This window comes from Phaethon aethereus (genome assembly GCF_964289735.1).
Source record: "Phaethon aethereus genome assembly, chromosome: 3".
Lineage (NCBI taxonomy): Eukaryota > Metazoa > Chordata > Aves > Phaethontiformes > Phaethontidae > Phaethon > Phaethon aethereus.
Genome location: NC_138576.1, coordinates 123,874,180 through 123,896,381, shown reverse-complemented (window position 1 = coordinate 123,896,381; position 22,202 = coordinate 123,874,180). Strand labels below are relative to the sequence as shown.

Below are 22,202 nucleotides of genomic sequence, written 5' to 3'. Positions count from 1 at the left end.
GCTCAAACCCTGTATCCAGCAAAGGCGACGATAAGACTCCCACTAACCTGTGAGAGCAGGAGCAGAGTCAGTGTGTAGATGTTTTAAAAATCCTACCTTCAAGCTCAATCCAAAGTCCATTGATGCTAAAGGTGTCTGTTGGCTGAATTAAAACTTGGCTCAAACCCATATCTATTAGATCGCTGAGCCAAAAAATATGGCTTAATCCTATTAAGTATTAGCCTGCTTTAAAATGGATTCCCTAAGTAGGCAAGCTTTCTGACTCCTGTGTTGCAAGGGCTGTGTACAAACCACTACGCTTGCTTTCCAAACATGTTTGTGTCATATCTATTTTCCTTGGGAATTTCTCCTGTGGGATGAACATACCCCTGCAATGTGAACACCCCCTCCTTCCCTTCTCCTGCTTCAGAGAACTTGGAGGTGAACCCTCTCTCTTTAGAAATTACTCTTGTGTAAAGTGATAATTTTAATCTCAAGGTCCAGTACTTTGCGTTTTCTGTAGTAGTTCAGTATCCCAGTGAATCCTGAAGGGTTGATAGTACAATCGAGAGTATCCAGTTCCGAGGCACATAAGGTCTTTTGGACTGTGCTACCAGCCCCTTATGACCTCGTCATTCCTTTCACTGTTTTTCTTTTGTCTTCCTATGTCCCATACCTAGGGCTGAGTGTTCCCTCACTGATCTCTCTTTCTCTCTCTCTTTCTTCTCCCCCTCTCTCTCCTTACCTTGCTACCACTATTGGGATGTAGAGTAAAGATGCTGGTATCAGGACTTTGGTTATGTTGGATGAGCAAGGAGGTAAGTTCAGATTGCTTCAGTAAGGAAGTATAACCATTCTCAAAGTACTGTACTGACTGTGTGCAATCCTGAAAATGAGGGTCATAAATGTGGTTGTGCATGAGAACCCCAAAACCTCTTTGCCTTTAGCTTCGTTGTCTGACAGAGGAACGTACAATAACTGCGTAAGAGTATGTACTTCTTTTGATCTGTTTCCCATTAATGTCAAAGAGAACTGCAGGCTGAACTCATCCAAATCATAACTTTTTTCAGCAAGCTTTGGGTCAAAATACAGCTACACAGTGAGAAGATTTGCCTCCAGAAATTTAAAATCCAACATTATTTACACAGGTGCTATGTAATTTTCTCACTTGTTTTAGCCACAAGTGAAAGGAATGCAATAAATGCATCCCAAAAGAAGGTAACACAGGTTTAGTTTGCATAAAATTCAGTCGGTTTTTGTATAGAAATGTCAGCAAGGCTAACAGGAATTTAACATTAAAAGATATGACACGATCAGCTCATTACAATTGACCCTATAGAAGCTTTCAAGCTTAGACGGCTCCCTATCGGTGGATGACAGTGACAAAGACAGAGCTAGATATATTCAATACATTCCAGGAAATTACATTTTTGCCCTTTATAATATTACAAAGAAGTAGGTAGCTTCCCCCTCCCCAACAAAACTAATAAGCCTTCATTTGCTGCAGAACCACAGGGCCAGAAAAATGGTGTCTCCAAAGAGAAGTTAAATCAACGGAGTATAAATTTCTGCTACTCTATATCAAAGCAGCCCCCTCCAAAAGCCCTTGTTAGTATTTACCATGTGGTATGATACAAAACTGTATTAGGAAATGTTTTCTACAGAGGTGATGCATCAAGCCCAGACTACAATTATAAGCAATGGTATGGCATTGTTGGGAAATGGACTACAGAACCTGACAGACCCTTTTGATCTGTATGTCCCTGCCTCTCTGGCACTAAAAAGAATGAAAAGTAATAACAGGACCTAAGCAGAAAGAACATCCTCCTATTTGCTTTTTTATGTATGTCTCATTGCTTTCCCCCCCCCCCCCCCCCTTTAGGGAAAAGAATTTAACCTAACCAAATTTTGTTGCATGCATTTGTCTTGACAAGAAAAATATTACAGAGAATATTTCGTGTTTTTTCTGAATAATGGCTGTAAAATAACTATCACTGAATACAGAAAACCAGAAATTACTTATGTTGAAACAGATATGACACGTAAATAATGTGTTTTGTTTCATAAGTGAATTATACAGTTAAAATAAATCACAAATATTGTCAAAGAAAGTCTGTAAATACCCAGGTGTGTCTTGCAATGTAATTCACAGGTAGATCAGCAGAAATTTTAGTTGTTCCTATAACTTCCCTTGTGGTTAGTCTTAGGAAAGTATGTTTCTGTTCTTTAACGGTTATTTTTCTGCAGATTTCTAGGGGGGTTTATTTTGTTTTTTAATCTTGAATTTTGGTTTGGTTTTTTTTTTTTTTTACTTTGGAGTTCTACTATTGCTACACCCCTGTGCACAAAGATTATCAAACCAACTCTCTAGTCATGCTAGGAAGGACAGTCTGCGTGAGCTAAGGAGCTGACACTGGACCCACTGACCTCTTTGGAGTCCAGGGAACTCAGTATTAAACTCTTATTGACAATGAAACGTTCAGTATATATTGTACGGCCAGAGATGCAGTTAGTCGATACTTACAGGAAAGAATCAGACAATTTAAAAACCTCTTTAAATTGGTTATGGTCATGCCTTAAGTGGTTCAGTAAATTTAGCTTGTGACTATACAGTATGAGTTTCTCAAGGAAAACAACCTAACAATGCTACAAACCCTGGAAATATTGTAACCACCATAGTATCCTAAATGTTTAATTAAATTTTGTCCATTTTAGCCATATGTAGCTGTTATAATTTCTGATTTTTTTTTTTTTTTTTTTTTTTTTTTTTACTTCTAGCAATATGGACTTACTATATTACTGGGCAAAATACGCTAATGACGAATTTGAACCCTCTGTAATTAGTGCAATGTGTGCAACTCATGGATGTCTTAACAGATTATCAGATTAAGGAAATAATTTGCTAACAGTGCCATGTGATCTCTTTTCAGCTGACTGCACAAGTCACTTAAGATTATTAGGTGTTAAATATACAAAAACCATGACATTGATCTTTCCAGTGGGTGGCAAGCACAATATCTAATCTCTGCAGTTGCTTGAAGCTCTATTTCTAGGTTTCCTTACAAAATGGCTTGCTTTGAAGTTAAACAGACCTTACAAGGAAAACTTCTCTGAGCCAATCTCAATCTAAATAACGCAAAGCAGAACTCATCTTCTGACATCAATAAGCAGAAGTCTTTGGGATCATAAAAGGAAATAAATCAATGTAATTTTACAATACCAGGTACTTGTGCAATGAAGCTAGTCTGGCTAGCTCCTCTTGCCTACACGTTTAGCGCAGCTGGCTGCGCCGCAGACCACAGGGTCCGTTATGACCCTACGGAGAAGTGGAGCTTCGCAAGAGCTTTCGTTGCTCCTGTTCCACGGAGAATGGGACTGCCATAACAACTAGACACCTCCTCCCTTTGAAGTCACTGGGCATCTGAGTGGGCTTTCGGAGTAGTCCTTCTGCAATACCAAGAGTTATCATTTTTTGAGCCAGGTATTGTCACCCAAACCTACTCAACACAGTTCGTCCCCTGGGGAGCCCACAGGAAGGAGCCAAGAGGTTAGATTCTGCTCATTGAGATTTTTCACATCAGTGAGAAAGTCTTTCCCAGATCCTATGTACCTCCATAATGCTTACATTTTTTTAAACCTGGCCTTGAGTCAAGGTCCCTTAATAAATTATTTAAACAGAAATATGTACATAATGCTTTAAGCTAAAATACTTACATTTTACACTAAAAATGTCATGCTGCAAAGGATTATTGAGCAGTGGCAATTACTCTGCTTCATTAAATATGTCTTTGAAACATGCTAACTTAGAAAAATGTTAATATTTGGATGCATGTTGGTTAAAAGCAGACTGCAGAAGTGGAACTGATAGTCCAAAGTGGGGATATGAAGACAAACCTGAATTACCGACATAGGTGCTGTCCCAGAGTGGTAGCTCTCTTCCTCCAAAGGAAACTCCCATCACCTGGGAGTATCCGCAGGCAGAGAGATTTGGACCCTCAAGGACATTTTTTTGTGTGATGATGTCCTCATGCAGTTTATTACAAAAGAATTTTGTTCTGTTATTCAAAACGGCATGGAGGGGAGAAACTTTTCCAACAACGACAGTATCAGCACAGCCATTTTTCATTCAAGACAAGATAGAGGAATAGCCGCAACTTTGATAAGCCACAAAGAAAATGTCAATGCAATTGAAATTTTATCCCTGCACCACAGCAATAGCAAATGCACAACCAGCAACGCCAGCTTCATCTACCCAGCAGATCTGTACTCCAGATCATGTTGAAGTATGGAGATAAAACTTCTGAGTAACTGCGCAATGCCACAAACAAAAGTGTTGCCATCATGCGATGGTTCCCATGCTAGCTGGGCCTCTACTGTTTTTGCAGGAGCTGCGAGTTTTGTGTGAGTTATGGCTGACCTGTTTCTACGGCACTGGAGAAACAACTGCAGTAAATACAAAGATAATTACCATTGCTTTCCAGCAGAGAGCAAAATTATGGCCCTTTGCGCAGGCCCCTTCCACAGTTTATCTCCTATTCAACAGCTACCACAAAAATTGATAGGCAGTGAGACGCCAAAAGCGGAGCTGCTAGAGGTGCTTCAACAGCACCTATGAGCTGAGCTGATCACAGTCAGAAATGGTTTACAAGGAAGAAGTTTTTTACAATGAGGGTGGTGAAACCCTGGCACAGGTTGCCCAGAGAGGTGGTGGATGCCCCATCCCTAGAAACATTCCAGGACAGGTTGGACGGGGCTCTGAGCAACCTGATCTAGTTGAAGATGTCCCTGCTCACTGCAGGGGTGTTGGACTACATGACTTCTAAAGGTCCCTTCCAACCCAAACTATTCTATGATTCTGTGGTTCGCTAATTAGTGAAAAAAATGGTGACTATCAACTGTTTCAGACTCTACAGGGCAAATTGTGTTAATTATGTTGAAAGTGTATTGCAGAAGAAAAGACAAACCAACCCCTCCCCAAAAGCAGGTTGTGCCTTGTCTACTGTTATTTTTAGCACAGCTACACGTGGACTCACAAGCACTCCCCGCCAGCTTTCTTCCAACCGTACCTTTGCTCAGCAATGCCTTTTCAGAGTAGAGCTAGGTTCAGAGTCAGGATTTCTGGAAAAGCTATCCTAGAAATGTACTGCGCTCCAATATGATTCTCCTTTATGGAAAATGGGATCACCAAGTATCATTAGAAATAGCTAATCTGCTGACTTTCTCTCAAATTCAGCCCTCTTGTACGCAATTATGATTACAATATGTTCTTGGATGTCCTTGGGGTTTTTTTTTTTTTGTTTTCTTTAATTAAAATTGTCCTTGGTGGAAATCGCTTCTCATTGCACAATACTCCAGACAAAGGAGCAAGTTCCCTTCTCCACAGGCTTTTCACTGACATTCCGGCACAGGCCCCCGATCCTGGACACTAGTCAAGGAATATTTGTTATAAATGACAGATGAGGATGCAAAGGTGGAGCAACACCACATTTGCCCTGTCCTGGTCCTGCATCCAACGCTCTGTTAAGATGCTTTTGCAGCTGTGTTTGCTCAAGAGACCACAGGAGCAGCTGAGGGATTCCCTTGCTACAGCTTCCCTCTCACAGCCACTTCCCCAGATCAAAGAGTGGGGATTTGCCAGGCTGTTACGGAAGATCCTGGCAAAGACCCACTGGCAAAGGGCCACAGTGCCACAGTAAAACCAACAGGACTAGCTTATGGTCCCTCAGTTGCCTGTGGTTTTAATACAGAAGTCATTCATAAGTATAACAATACAGGTAGAAAAAATTCCTTGCTTGTATCCTAAGATATGACATTTTAGTTTGCTGTAAGATCTGGAAGAAGATATATGGCCACTACATTTGAATCGAAGTGACATTCTCAGACATAAAAGGGTGTCAATATGCAAAACGGGAGAGCTTCCAGGAAAAAAACGAAGGAAATCTCAATGAAACATACCTCTGATGAGTATTCTGTTTCCAGACAACATCAATTCTCTTATATATCATAAATGATATATAAACATATATATAGATGTAGTATATTCAAAGAATACTGCAACAAACTACCAAAAGGTGTTTAAACTCTGACCTTGAGGTGCTTCTCTAAATAGGAGATAAAGGACATGTTCTTTTGTAGGTGTGAGTTTGCGTAGGTTCATGGCAGCATATGCCAGCAGACTGTCTTCCCTAAAACCTTTAATACAATATGCAAAGTTGGAATAGGGAAGATCTATGAAAACAGACATTGAATTAACCTTTTGATAGCCATCCAATTTCTTACCAGCAATGATTCATTCTGGGCCAGATTTTCATATCAGTTATATGAAACCAAATCCAGAGTGACCCCATTAAGTTAATTCCTCTATAATATTTATGCCTCAATAATTGTGGTTAGACTCACGAATCTATTTCCTGGCCTGTGGGACTAGATCTTTGACAGGTATAAATCGGTGTTGCTCCACGAAGCCAGCATAACTACGCCAATTTAAACCAGTTAACAATCCAGCCCGTGACATTAACAACTAGCAAATGGTTTTAGGACCAGCAGCCAGCTGTCTAGACTTCTGGGCTACAAATATGACATGGGCTTTTTACACTGATGAGGTTTCCTTTAATGGAAGATAAATTAGTTGTGGGTCCCTTTTCTATTCGGAAATAGCATAGGCATCACACAGAAATCCTGAAGCAGGATAAATTAAGTCAGGTTCCTGGAGAGAGCTGTAATTTAAATGAAAGTCTTTCAGTCACATCAAATATACTCTTCAATTAGCACTCCTCTATTCAGGCAGAATAGGAAACAGGGACAGAAAGTTCAAAAGGCCTTTCTACATACCTGGTTTCAGAGAATGTGCCTCTGAGCAAGGCAACATGCTTAGATTGAAAGCCACCAGTGGTGCCAGATCTAGGACTGATCCCTGCAGTCTTACCTAGCATTTTCTACTGGACAGCCAAGGTTAGAGAAATACGAGCAGCAAAATCAGAGGAAGAAAGGTCAGTAGCTCTTGGCCCTCCCAGTGTCAAAATACACATGTGGAAATAACCTTCCTTTAACTGAGTGCCCTGAAAATCAGCTGGGCTCTGCAAACACAGCTCTCACACCAGGAGGTGGGAATCTGTGATAGAAATTTAGCAATTCCCATCATGCTGCATGAACCAGCACAAAAGCCAGCTTACACTCCCACAACTGCTTTCCAGAGCAAGAACAAGAGTTGCCCAACTGCGCAGGAGCTGGAGCACTTAAAGGAGTATCACCTGCTACCACATACTCACATTCCTGATGAGATTCACAGTCTGTGGCTACAAACGTGAACCAAAGCTTCTGCCAAAGCCTCCCAACCAAAATGTAAAATTACAATGTGCATTAAAACAATGCAACCTTGTATTTCTGGTTCTTGGCTCAGCAGTTTATCTGGCAGAACTTGTGCAGTGTATTTCTCAGGTTTCCTTATTAGTTTCCCAATCCTTTGTTCACATTATATGTGCCCCTTTCAGAGGACAAGTGCCAGGTAACTCTGATCATCTAATGTATCCTTGGATTTGGGATCAATACCTCCTGTGGTATCAGAAGACAGGCATGTCCAGCTGAGGGGAATGAGAACTGACAGCTGAAAAGCAGATGCAGCTCACGATACTGACATGGCACCTCTCCTTCTCAAAGCCCAGTCTCATGCAAGAATTAAACAAAGAGCACAGGTTCAATATTTGAATTATTTCAACTTGAATAATTTAGGCCAAGATTTTCAAGGCCCTCTAGGGGTGAGATGCCCGGGTTTTTTTTTAATTAATTTTAATGGGAATTGGGTATCCAAATCCCCCAGAAAGCTTTGAAAATCTAAACCTCAATTGTTATTAGAAACCCAAGTAAAAAATTAGCCCTATTCATGTTCCCAAAGAAGTCAAGAGGACTTTTGTACTGACATCAATATGCATGTGATTTTTTTTCTAAAATGCCTTCTTTTTCTTTTTTTTTCTTCTGGATAGGACTCAGTTAACATCAGGGATGCCATGAAATTCCTCCTGTAACCAGTGCTCTCTTAGTTCCTTTCCTTTCAAGTCTAATTCTGTATTTATGTTTTTTCTATTCAATATGGGGAATAGGGAAGAATTTGTGTTTTACTGGGATTGTTTTACTTTGCCTCTTTTGGTACAATTACAGTTTTTAATGGATTGGAACGCCACTCCAAGTAACTTCCTCATCCTGTGTAATACTTATTTGGGTTTATCCTTTATGAAACAAATAGTGATGCTTTCCACCCATATAAAATGCTGTCGCTACCGGAGACGCCACGTAAGACCCCTGATCCCACTGGATACATATCTGTTTACATCAGTGGAGGATCTGTTCCTACAATTTTACATTGCGGCATCCTGCTACTCTAGGCCATTTTTTCCAGCTTTAATAGTGAAGAAATTAACAAACTAAATTATTCTGAGCTACCAAGTCACTAAGAAAACCATACATCATTGTCAGCCTTAGGTGGAAATAAGCTAACTTCTTTTTGATGCCAGCAGACAGTGTCTATATATGGCTGGTTACTGGGCTTGGTGCTTCGTAACTTGCCTTGGAGCAAACCAGAAGTGACTCCATGAAAAAGATGAGTCTTCACCCAATGCTTCTTTTCATAAGATCCCCTGGGGACAGAGACAACATACATCACAGCCTGTGGTCCTCTTTCAGTGAGCATCAGGCTCCTGGAGTGGTTGCAATTGCTCTGTGTTCACTGGGGTTACTCCTGATTTGCAGCACCCATACCAGAAAGAAAACCAGCCCTGAGGCCATACTCAGATTAGAGATTAATGTCCAATGCCAATCAAAGGTCTCAGTTTCCTCAGCCTCTGGAAAAAGGAGTACTTGGACACAGCTCTCAACAGCTCATTCCATCTCTGGTACTGTTACTGCCAGCTCTCTCACTCACTAATCAAAGCAATTACGCTGGCCAAAATCACCTAATTCCAAGGTATTTATAAGCGTAAGTAACTGAAGTATTTTCCATGGAAGGACACCTTTTCTCTTGTATTAACATACATAAATGCAAAATAATAACACTATCTTTCTTCCTCTTGGATGTCATTGGTGTCTTAGTAAGTGGATGTATTGTACTATGTTTCTGGACCTTGAACTTTATAACCCTTCCTTTCTACATCATTACATCTTGTTTAAATTAGCATATTTCAACCATCTTCCTCCTTTGTTTTACTCTTTCCATATTAGTAAAACACATCTTTGGCATCCAGTGCAGCATACATCCTTTCAACAATGCATCAGCTCAGATTAATGCATTGTAATGTCATTATTAATTCAGTTCTACATGGTCATTTTTCATGTTCTGTTGAAGACAAAAGCAAACAAACAAAAATACAATTCATTCCACACTGTCATCCCTTTGTCCTGACCAGAACAACTCGATCGTGTTGAAGAAGGCATGAACCATATCAACCAAGACATGAAGGAGGCCGAGAAAAATTTAAAAGATTTAGGGAAATGCTGTGGCCTTTTCATATGTCCTTGTAACAAGTAGGTACTGGGTACCAGCTCTGCTATGTGGTGTCAAGTTTTTTGTCACAGTGAATGTCTGAAGTTTTTGTCTTTTTTTTCTTTGTCCTTTTCCATCTGCTTCATTCTGTGGGGATAAAATACTTGTGTTTAATCAGAACAACTGGAACGCATCGAAGAGGGAATGGACCAAATCAATAAGGACATGAAAGAAGCAGAAAAGAATTTGACGGACCTAGGAAAATTCTGTGGTCTTTGTGTCTGTCCATGTAACAAGTAGGTGCTGCCTGCCTCATCTCTTTGAGCACTTAAGGCTGATCCCAAAGGCCTTGTGAAGCTCATCCTTGCTAGGCACATGGACAGGATGAGCATGTGGCATGCAGAAAGAACGATTCTGGTTCAAATGCATTCATCTCATAGCATAGACAACTGACTGGGAATTACTGTAGATGCATTAAAATCAGGCATACTGCAGTGAAAGCTTCACTGTCGACACCCTTTAACGGTAAAAGTTTCAACATTTTAAACAAAGTGTACTGAATGGTTCCATTTTCCAGCGAACAAAAACACTGCGGCTACCTTATTCCTGGAGACCCTAAATTTTGAAACATATTTTCACAAACAAGTTTAATAAACAAAACAAAACAAAACAAAAAAGCTGGAAAAAATGCCGAAGAGGTTGTAATAAACATTACTCAAAATTATGGATGAAAACCACACTTTTTTTCATTGTTCAACAGAAATAGTCCTTGATGAGATCTTGAAAAAAACATGACATTCCACAATTGGAACCCAACTTGAAATGGTTTTCATCCTGCCACAGGCAACAAATTTCAAAAAACCTGAACATGCCAAATTTCTCTCATTTGGGTAGCACGTACACTAAGCAGAAATGTTGAAATGCATCGAATTTGCTTGCATGCCATCACACTTGAACGAAACCGTCCTCCAAGTAATGCAAAGCTTGTTTTAAATGCCAATGAAACTGTGATGTACGGTTATGCCGGTGTAGGAAATAGGGGACAAAGTGGACCAACTAGAATTCCTTGAGGAATGGCAAATCCTGCATGCAGTGAGTAGGCATACAACCAGGGTACAGTGAAAAGATACGTAAATGGTTGGCCAGAGATTGTGCAGGAAACAAAGCAGAGTGCAGTGGTTCTGTAGTATTATACTCCCTTCCTGCTTGGCACAGATACTTTGTTCACAGCCAGGGCCTGATCCTACCATGATTATCTAGACCAAAGGAAAGACCGTTGTCATGGAGTTCAGTGGGTATTTTGGCAGAAGTCAGAATGGTAGGACTGAGTTTCTGCCTTATCACCATTTATTTTGAAGTTAATTCCCTTGGGACACAAGGCAGATACTGCTTCAGCTTTAAAAAAAATCAATTTTGCTCCTGTGTACCAAGCCATGAATACTTTGCTGGGGTAGACATTTTGCCCAGAATATGTGTACTATTGTTTTGGTGTGCACAATGGGAGAGAGGCAAAAAGGAACAGAAAGAGTTACACACACACACACAGCCTTTGAAGCAGGATTGCCTGCAGTTGGTATCAGCTCTGATACAGGCTTTAGCCTTGCTGTCCTGCACAAGAGGACCCAGTGCAGAAGACCTGCAGGTGCAAGAGTATGCAGCAGAAACTTTACATGTCCCACACTCTAAAAGCTGTTGCGACTCAAAGAGGAACACTCTCCTGGCCTGCTCCTCCCAGAGAAACCTGGCATAACGCCCACATTAAAAGTTCACCCTTGAAGTACAAAAAGTTCCAATATATTTTGCAGGAGTCATCATTTTTTAGAGCAGCTTTAATATTCTGTACTTCAATATTCTGGAAAGTCTGCTCCGAACTGACATCCAGTTCTGTGACATGGATGGGGTTAGCACCTGAGACACAGCCTTAAAACATCTACCACTTCACTACGATTGCAGTATCATGAAATCAATAGATGCAAGAACAGAAGATACTGCATGCATTCGATGTGGGGGATGTTAATTTTTAAGGGTGTCTCTTCCCTGCTTTAAGGCAGTATTCTGACCTGTGTAGTCTGCGGGCAGATTTCATAAACCAGCATTGCTAATCAGTCAATGTGTTCAGAAACAAAGAATGAATGAACAATGCTTTTGGAGACTGTTCCTTGAATCACTATGCCAGGACTCAACCAGTATAAATAAGATGATATTCTGAGAAGCGGAATGAAGGAGAGAGAGAAATCCGTACCATTCTAGGCTTCAGTATCACCATGATCCCCTAATGCTCTTCTGGCTGGTGGTAGATTAATGGCTTATATTTAAAAAAGATTAAGCGTTTCACACATAAATATACTCCGATATACAGAGTAAACACAACTCTCTGAGCCTTACCAAAACGTAAGGCTTGATCCTACATTCACAGGAGACCCAAAACGCCCATGGCATGAAACTTTGACCAGACCGCATTCAAAAGGACAACTGCTATTGGCCGTGTGCAGACCCAGATTCCACCTGTTGACTTTAATGGGAAGTCCACAAGAAAACAGAGATCAAGATCTGGATGTATAAAATCCTTCACCTCAAACACAGAGATTGTCTCACTCTCAAAGTTGCACAGGTCTACAGAACAGGCAAAAACCTGTAAATGTATGTGCAGCAAGAGAACTACTTTCTCTCATTTCTAGGAACACCAAAGTTGATGAATAGTTTCAGAGAGCTAGGAACAAACAAGCCAACCATCATCTTTTTAAGTCTTCACAAACTTTAATAGGAAAAGTAGGAAAGATCCTTTTTTCATCTACATTTTAATTTTACATTGGAGCATGTAACACATCTTCAGGCTCAATAGAAACCAAGCGGCTTCAGGGGGCATGGAGAGTACATAACACCAGAGATGCGTTTGTTGTGCCCTTTCCCAAATCCCCCAGAAGCACGTTCAGTTTCTCCCCCAAAATCCAAGCCACGGGCTGTTCATATGACCGATTGGAGTTGACCAAAGAACAGGGAAACCGTGGAGATTTGTAGTTCCCGACAGCTTTGTTGGAAACTGCTCTATTTACAGAATAAAATCAAGAACTTACAACTACAGACCCCAAACACTCACACTCTCCTGTTAAAGTGTTCAATCTCATCTGATGACCCCAATGACAGCAACTCTAAATATGCTCCACATGCTAATCTGTCACTGAAGGTATGCCTGGATTTTAATTTTCTATCCATGGCAGCTCAGTCAAAAATGGCTCTCTGAAAGCTATTGTAACTGTCATACACAACAAATATAACAAGTTGCTAGGCTATTTTAAAGTCCTGTGGTTTAAAGCTCCTGAAGGAAGTGATGATCCATTTTTGCCTGTGTCTTGCTTATTGTGAAGGCTGTTACTGCTGATGCATTAAGAGTATGATGAACTATTGGGGCAACTGTGCTTAGTGAGAATGCTTCACTTCTTATTCATGCCTGTAGCTGGTGCATGAAGAAAAATGTAGAAAAATTTCCCTTTCTGATGCTAGATTGCTCGTACCTTTTCTTTTCTCCTGCACTCATTTCACTTCTGCCTATTTTACTTTTTGTCTCTGTGGACAAAGGTTTGTACATCAACTGTCGATGTATGATTACTATTTTCAAGTACCGATATATTGTTTGAAAAATCTAACAAACCCTATGAATTTTATGATAAAATCATCCCCAAATCACCTTGGTAAAGGTTAGTGGCTTTAAATGCCCATTATGCCACATACATGTTAAAAAACATCAACAGAAGCCCAACCTTCTGCATGGTAAAATGTTAAAACCTAGCCAAATCCATTTTTCTCTAAAAGGGTGCGTTGCTGTGATGTGATGTACACACTATAGTTGGCAGTTCTGTTTTTATGTCTGTCTGCCAGTACGTTCTCTGTGTTTGATGTCAAAATGTATGTGTCACTGAAATGAAACAATGTTTTCTATTTATCTGTATTTCTTCACTACTTTTTTCTTTTTCCTTTTTTTCTTCTCCTTCTTTCTGGAAACTAAGTCAACATGCAAAAACCTGTGTGCAGTGTTGTAAACTTGACAATTGCAATTCACCCTATTGGAACAAAACCTCTGACCATCACAGTTGTTGTGGCAATAAAGTAAAAAAAAACAAAACACCAAACCATCCTTTTATTCAGGGTTATGATATATCGGTATACAATCAATGACCTTCTATCTGAAAACTCATTTGCTTGATTCAGCTTTTAGCTTGGAGAAGTAAAGATTTTTGCATTTGTCCTTGTCCACTTGATGCTTTGATACTCATCATCTTTTTTGCATAGGCTTAAATCAAGTGATGCTTACAAAAAAGCCTGGGGCAATAATCAGGATGGTGTTGTAGCCAGCCAGCCTGCACGTGTCGTAGATGAACGGGAGCAGATGGCCATCAGTGGTGGCTTTATCCGCAGGTGAGCCTTTTTATCCACTGTTTTCTCTCTTCTCCTCATCACTGATATATTTAGATTTCTTCCATATGGTCATGAGTTTTGTGATGCTCGTTAACCCCTTCAGTGGTGCTGGGTAAATGCGATGGAGCCAGTGTTTTCCAACAAGTGGTGGGTGCTCAGATTTAGGTTGATGACAACTGAAACAGGTACTAAAGGCTCACTGAGTCCACTGACTTCCCCTTGCCCTGTAGATGCTTGTCTGAGCTAGTGCAAAGGATGGTTACGTTGCCGGAAACCCTGGAAGTAAGGGTCTTAGCCCTAAGAACCAGAAGATGCTTGAAAACGTGGTCTTAAACCTTCCTCCTTGAGACTGCCCAGATTTGGGCAATAATAAAATAGAAATAATATCTGTTTATTTATTTCATAGCGGCGATCTGAGGTTGCAGATTGTCACAGCCAGTCAGTGCTGTCCTCTGCACTCCAGCTCCCTGGCATGAACAATGCACTTTTCCTGGGGGCCTTATTATGGCTCTCATTAATGACAGTTGTCAAATGCCTCAGAAATTAAGTGTCAGATAAATACTAGTTTATTATTATTGTTATGTCTCAAGATATGTAGTGCTCATTATCCATGCTTGCCAGAAGATGTACCAAAGCATCCAGCACTCCTGCCTCAGGCTCCCTGCCAAAGCACAGAGCCAAGTGCAGATCTTGACGCACAATTTTAACTAGAGGTACACCGCTTCGCTGCTCGTGACTATCCAAAAAACCTCACTGAACAGGGAGTGATGCCCCATTCCTCAGCTGCTGTTAAGCCACAACTACGGAGAAACATCAATGCTTTACTGGCAAGCCCTGTGCACTCACACGAAAGCCAGTTTGAAACACACAGCTATATGAATGGCAACTGCAAACTTCCAACAATACATAGGGATCCAGCGATAAGTCCCTACTGATTACAGTGCTTATAGAGCATGTATTTAGATGACAATGCTATCAGCTGAATGGATAAAGGCATACCAGTAAGGCAAAGCTTTGATCTCTGAAGATTAAGGACACTGGATTAATAAGTAATTATCTTTCCAAAAACTATTATCCACTTACTTTTTTGGCTGCTGTGATAAAGGGAAACCAGTGTGATAGAAACAATGCTGTCATGCAACGTGGAATGTGGAATGGAGTTGCCATTTAAGTTTGCTGGCTCTGCCATTCACTTTTTTTTTATTATTTCTGGATGGCAGCCCCACCAAAACGAAGGCTGGGGCATGGTAACAGAATAGCAAGTGAAGGGCTACACCGTAATCGTTCTGCAAATAGCCTGTGGCACCCTTTTGGCAGCTACATGAACACAAACTGCCCAAGAGGCCCAAAGTAGTGATTTTCTGGTTGGGACCCACAGACCTTGCTTTTCCCAGTGTCAGTCACGACATGCTTCTCCAGTCACTGGAGAGTTGAACTGGGCCTTAGCTCAAGCACAAGGTTTTTTTCTTCTAAAAACCACGCAATTAAAAAAGACAGTGCTAGGAATAATAATGTGAAGGGTCTTTACTAAAGCCAAGAAAGCTGAGAGAAGCTGCTTCTGTCATTTACCAGAAATACATTTAATTACATAGGATGTTAGGTCAGGATTTTCACAGCTGAAGCAGCAATTCCCCAATATTTCAGTGAGCTCCAAGCACATGAGGACCGGACAGTATCCATTAGCTACTTGTAGTTCAAGGAGGGGAGCTGGCATAGCTTCAATTCCACCACCCTGCAGCATTTCCCACATACTCAAACCACACACAGGTCCAAATGGAGCAGCCTTTCATTCTCTGAAAAGGACCATCACTAGCAGAGGAGTGCGGTACGTGATACAGACAAGCTCAGACAGCAACACTTCTAGGGGCAGCAGACACAAGCAATATAAAAGGAGCAGTGATGAACCCAGACAATTAAGCCCAACATCCAAAAAAAGCATGTCATGTTTTTCAGGCTAGCTACTTATCAATCCCTTTTCTTCAAAGCTGAGCACAGCAGCATGCTCCTCAGGTGACAAGCAAAGGAGGATGCAGGAGAGGTTTTGGGTGAATCAGAGTTTCAGGGGGAACCCCCTCTGTCTGTGCTTCAGAGAATTGTTTTTTTGCTCCCAGGGTAACAAACGATGCCCGGGAAAATGAAATGGATGAGAACCTCGAGCAGGTCAGCGGCATCATTGGCAACTTACGTCACATGGCCCTAGACATGGGCAATGAGATAGACACACAGAATCGCCAGATTGACAGGATCATGGAGAAGGTAAGAGCTGACATTTCTAAGAGGACCCCAAAAGGGGCTGTGTTTTCCCTCCTGCAAACACAGGCTGTACATGCTGGAGTTTCTCTTCAGCTTGGTGAAGGGCAAGGGACAGAAATAGCTGCTAGAACTCTTCCCTTTTCTCCCTCCAAATCCTTGGGCCAAAGCAGAGCTCGCTGCTGTGGATCTTCAGTAACCTCCAGTACAGGTTGGGTTGAACCCACGCTGTTGGGTTTGCCAGACAATAGCTGGCAAGGGGACCCCTTAGCACAAATCAAAGCTCCTTCTGCAACAGCTTTGGGAAAGGAGAAGTTTGCAGAACTGTGGGGCTTGGGTCTGAAGACCCTGGCACTTCCTTGCAAGTTTTAAACCTTCCTGGACTTTCCCTTCCCTCAGAAACTCCATGTACAATTCAGAATTGGATCACCTGTTCAGAGGACCAGTCCCAAAAAGACGATGAGGATTTATTAAGCAAGGCTTTGCCATATGGTAACAGTGCAGCCAGTCTTGTTCTGCCTGCTTATAACCACATTAGGACAGAGATTTACCAGCTCTTTTACTGTGTGTGTATATATATATGTGTGTGTAAAACTGGGCCCCACATGGCACCAGTGAAATACAAAAGCTCAGCATTACTATTGCAAAATCACCATTTAAAAAGGCAGAGCGCACCATTCCAGTGACAGACCTGCATTGCAGATTTCTGAAGCAGATAGCAGCACCCTCCAAACCCAGCTGGGAACTCACTGCCATCCTCAGATCCCAAGATTCGCAAGCCATCTGCATTCATACTGGCAGAACTCCAGGCACAGGCACAGCCAGGCTGAAGTGATATAAGAGGCTAGATCTTCATCTGGTGTAAAATCAATACAACGCTCAAATTCCGCTGAGATTTACACAACTTGAGGATCTAACCCAAGGACTTATATGTGCTGCTTAGAGTTAATTCTGACCTTAAGTGGTACAGCTTGTACTCTTGAGCCTTCTTACACATGCAAGCCTTCTCACACGAGCAGGATGCCCATGCCTATTTTTCATGTCAATTAAGTACATCAGAGCCTAGTAAAAAAATAGAAGAAAACACTACACTGATGGATTCACTCAGATAACTTTCCTTATTAGAGTTAGATTCCAGAGAGAACTGGATGAAGTATATATTGTCTTAAAGGTGGGAAGTTCACCTCTGACAGAGAGACAGTCACATAACATAGAAGAGCACATGGCTTTGCATCAGTCAAAAAACGTTTTGTTTTATAAAGCTGCATCTGTTAGTTTGACTGCATTGGAAAATGCACAGTATTACTGTGATGCCATTCAGCAGCATTTCATATTTCTGGGAAAAATAGGAGCATGTGAGGGAAGGATTTACTGTTGTTATTCATATGAAAAGCACTACAAAGCAGCACATCTATCTATACTGCGAGAAGGGACTGGAAGATTATACAGCCTACATCATAACTACCTTTAAATAAGAAGTCTAGGACATATTTTCTCAGAGCAAGTATGAGGACATGCACGTTATGAGGACATTACACGTTACCAGCTACCCTACTCATGACATAACATAGTGGCAGGAGACATGTCCTGTGGACGGAAATCGGCTGTGTCCTATCCATGCCTGCAGGATACTATCACAGACTAGAGCAAGCCTAACAAGTCACTGTTCTCCTATCAGTTCAGGCTTGCAAATATCTGGATTTTGAAAACATTGAACAGGCCCTTTGTGCAAATGAAGCACCTGGGCCAAACCTCTAGGCAGTGCATGCTGAGAGCCATTGGCTATCTGAGGGACTGGCCTTCATGTGGTCTGCTTACCGAGTTAGGCATTTCATGCAGCAATAGAAAAACAACAGTGCAAGCTAATGTGATTCATTAAATCCAGCCTCACAAGCAGGCCTTGTCAGGCAGAGCCCTTTGCTAAAGAACAGTGACGCATTTCTGAAAGATGGACTTGCCGTGTACACAGAGGAGTTGTCATGAAAGCAGCACAAAAGCAAGACAGTCTTCAGTCTTAGTGAAAATCTGCAAAAATTCTCACAGTAAGGACACACAGTAATGAGATACTAGAAAAAGAAATACAATATATTAGGAAAACTCTATAAAAAGACTAAAATGACAGTGAGCCAGATAATACTGAAACCACAAATGCATGTGCATCCATTTTGCAATGAACTAGGCCAAAAGACCATCGTCTCTAGCTGGCGGTGGGCACACAGCATTGCTGGAGTTTTCTTTTCCTGACCAGCTGGAGCACCGTGCTTTTGATCAATTATGATCATTAGAAAGACCATTGGCTGGCACACTTTGCAAAAGCTGGGGTGCATCACAAAGCTAACCCAAATGCTCCTAAAGCATTTGTGTTAAACTGGATGCATGCATCCAAACCACAGCAATCTCATAATGCAGAGGATGTAATCTGATCTATCCACAGTAATCAGGATAGCAATGAATAAAAGGCTTTAATCTTCCCTCAGATCAGAGAGAATGGGACAAAAACTAAAATGATAATGTGATGAGTAGGTCACATGGCCCAGATATCATCACCAAAGACCCTGGCCCTAAAATGAGCCATAAATAGGAGGCTGTAAGGAAAGTAGCAAGGGCTCAAAGCATTCTGTCTTGACCTAGGTGTGAAAGTCTGCACAAAGACTTCTACTGACTTTGATGCAACATCATGCACCAGAGTTAGACCTTAGTATCCCTATATAGGAACATTATGTTTCATCAATATTCAATCAATGTTCATGTATTTCATGACAAACATAACTGCTTCCCCATTGACTAATTTTTTAGGTAGTCTTTTGGCAAAAGCACAGAAAAGCATACTGTGGTAGGCAAGGCAACACTCATGGCTAAAATAAAGGAGTGTGGCTTATAATGAGTAGTTATGCTGATTTACGCTTGTTGAGGATTTGACACATGCTACTGTACTAAAAATACACATCTACATTGCATTTGCCAAAACAAGTATGGAGAAAAGCCCAAGATATTTAAGAATGATTTATTGCACATCAGTATAACCATTTTTAAAGGATTTTTAAATGTATGTGGGAAAGTCGCTTCACCATTCTGTCTTTGCAAATTGGAGATTTAAAATAAATCTGCATACATCTGGATGCACCCCAGAGATGTGGGAACAATCGCCACAGCTAACAAAATGCAGCCAATCAAACCGCAGAAAAGAGTTTGCTATTTGAGTTCATGCTTTTAAAGCCGTAACACAATTCTCACCTTTCCCACAGGTCTGATTTTAAAAATTGAAAACATTTTCTATCTAGTCCCTCTACTAGCATAAGTTGGCGTAGCAACATGGGCTTGAATGGAGCTTTGCCAATTTTTGTCAGCTAAAACTATGTCTTTAGCCTCTAAAACTAACTTCTGCAGAGCTACAGAAAGCCATGGTCAAAGTGTCTTCCCACTCAGACAGAACTCCTAAACCTCCCAGTGCGTGCTGTTTTATTAACTGCATTTTATAATCATGGCAAGTGCTACCCCGTGGAAGACAGTGAAGTTAATGGTTCAGCCTACACTGGACTAAATTCCACCTTGACTGCTTCAAATAATGGTAGAATCCCTGCCTTTTCTTAATTTCTGTTTATAATGCTGCCCAATGAGAGAGGTTACTCTGTCTTGCAACTACACTGGTGAACTTTGTTGAGAGAAAGGAATAATGGCATCACACCTACCTATTCCCTTCCTTTCACATGTAGAGCAGAGATCCAGACTGAAGTATTTTCAAAGAAATTTATCTTTGCCAGCATTCCTTACATCAGATGATCTAGCCTCCCTGCTCCAGCGATCCTCTACACCGACCAAAATTTTAGTTTTGACTGCACTTCTGGTGAGCTAAATTAGAACAGAGTCCAGGTCCACTGAATCTTGGAAAGCACTGAAGCTTTTCACCAGTGAAATCCATGTGCACATCATCAGTTCTCATCCTCTCATCCATGACCATCAATACTGCTAAGCACTATCAATAGCAGCAGATCTGGCACAGCATTTACAAGAGTTCAGTGAAGCTGAACACAAACATAAAAGCTCTACTCAAAGGCTACCTGAAGTGTCACAAAGCCAGCAAATCTGTAATTTCCTTTCCCTAGCACCACTATAAAAAACAGCTCTCTGGTATTTTCAAGCTGCTTTTTTTTTTTTTTTTTCCCCTGACCTAGCCAAAACTAGAGAAAGTGTCCACAAAGCATTGTAGATGTTCTTTCTGCCCTCTATTCACCTGTTTCTTTCCTTTGTGTTTCCCTAGGCTGATTCCAACAAAACCAGGATTGATGAAGCCAACCAGCGTGCAACAAAGATGCTGGGCAGTGGTTAAATGCAGTGAAGTGCATTTCCTTTTAACGCTGTCCAACAGGGCAGTACCTTCATGCTTTTATCATGGTATTTACCTACTAGGTTTGCACACATGCACATATCAGCCCCATTGTAAATGTTGTCCTGTGTAGTTTGTCAGCTTTCCAAAAATGATACTTGTAATTATTTTTTTCTAGATATCTTTCTTTCCAAAGGTTGTACATAGTGCTGATTTGATGGCTATAGCTCACTATGATGTTTTTTGGGATTTTTCCTTTCCTTGTTTCTGTTTTGGATTCCTTTCCTTTTTACCCCCCTCTCCTCATATATTTTTTTAAATTATGTTTGCTGAATGACAACACTGTTGGAATGCTAAACGTGCTGTTAACCTTTAAATATACAGTATTGTTCTTGTAAAACTGTGACATTCCACAGAGCTACTGCCATGCTCCTGTCTTTGGATATCATGATGTTTAAGCACTTAAACCTGCTGTCTTCAGTTCTTCATTGCCATTATCTGTTGTTATGATTTCATGATTAGACAATGTGGAATTATATTACTATAACAAGCATTGCACTAAAAAGTGATGTGATTTATGCATTTATGCATGAGGAATTAATAGACTTTTAGACTCCTACTTAAACAAGAATTCTCCCATGGCAGTAGCACACCAACAATGACAACAAAAGCATGCTCAGTATTTGGACTATTTTGGGACTATGTTATACCAGCAAGTTTGCAGTTGTGCCACTTTTTTCTTGTTGATATATATATATAGTTAATAATCATGATCATTTTTTTAATTATGAAAAAAAGAGGGATTTGGCACTCACCATTTAGCCATTGCCAGCAAAATAAAAGCTTGGCTGAAAACATGGCAAAGACAAAAAGAAATAAGTGTAATATATTGGGTTTGTCTGCTGCTTTTGAAGACTATCTTTTGGAGGAAACGACTACCATATGAAATGGTGCAAAGAAATGTAATTTTTATAAGGCTCTCTCTTACTAGTCGCTATCCCCATGTTGTTTGTTAACGGTACAGTTCTCTGTTGCTTACCTAGAGCTATGCACACCAAATCGCTGAGATGTTTAGTAGCTGACAATTAAAAATAACTAAAAAACCTAAATGAATGAACTCTAGATAAACTGTGAGCTAAATATCATTTACAGCATGTAATATGAAATTCCTTATGTCTCCTGTCAGTTTGTGAAGTGATTGACATTTTGTAGCTAGTTTAAAAATTATTAAAAATTATAGATCTCAGAATCCATGCTTGCTTTATCCATTTGTTGCCCTACGTGTCAGTGACAACTAGTTATTTGCCACTTACCTGGGGAAAGGAGAAGTGCAAAGTCTCAAGACTCTTTACAAACTGGTTCTGTGTTACATGCGGGAAACTAAAGATTTCCATTTGCAATGCTGCATAAAAGTAACTGCTCTAAAAATAGCATTTTACACTCAGCACATTCCAGGTGAATATTGTTTTAAATAACCTGGCTTGGATTGCCAAACACCGAATCAAAACGTATTATCTTGTTGAAGGGAAAGAAAAAATGAAATAAATGTTACGGTACAGAAGGATACAGCTCCTTAGTCAATAAAATCTGTTCCTGTAGTGGATCCAACCATGTGCTAATACACCTCTTTTCAGGGACCACTTTGAACTACAGAGTTTGTATCGTCTGCTAAGAATAATTTTCTCAAATGACTAACAACAACTAGTGTTTACTGCCAATGAAAAGTGTTATCACATTTTCCCAGGGTTTTTTTTCCTTATATGG

The 22,202-nt window shown here is 40.6% G+C and overlaps 1 protein-coding gene across 2 annotated transcripts in view; it reads left to right on the top strand.

Moving 5' to 3' along the window:
* SNAP25 (synaptosome associated protein 25) overlaps positions 1-20,441 on the top strand; it is a gene marked incomplete at both ends in the record, with an annotated part of 29,005 nt that extends 8,564 nt beyond the window's left edge. Inside the window, 5 exons of one of the 2 annotated variants that reach the window (XM_081997070.1) lie at positions 749-797; positions 9,630-9,747; positions 13,739-13,864; positions 15,976-16,120; positions 20,373-20,441. In XM_081997070.1, the coding sequence (XP_081853196.1) occupies positions 749-797; positions 9,630-9,747; positions 13,739-13,864; positions 15,976-16,120; positions 20,373-20,441 (507 nt within the window). Of the gene's footprint in view, positions 1-748; positions 798-9,374; positions 9,493-9,629; positions 9,748-13,738; positions 13,865-15,975; positions 16,121-20,372 lie in introns of both variants that reach the window. The other variant, XM_081997071.1, reaches the window with a different exon arrangement.
* Positions 20,442-22,202: the final 1,761 nt, after the last annotated feature.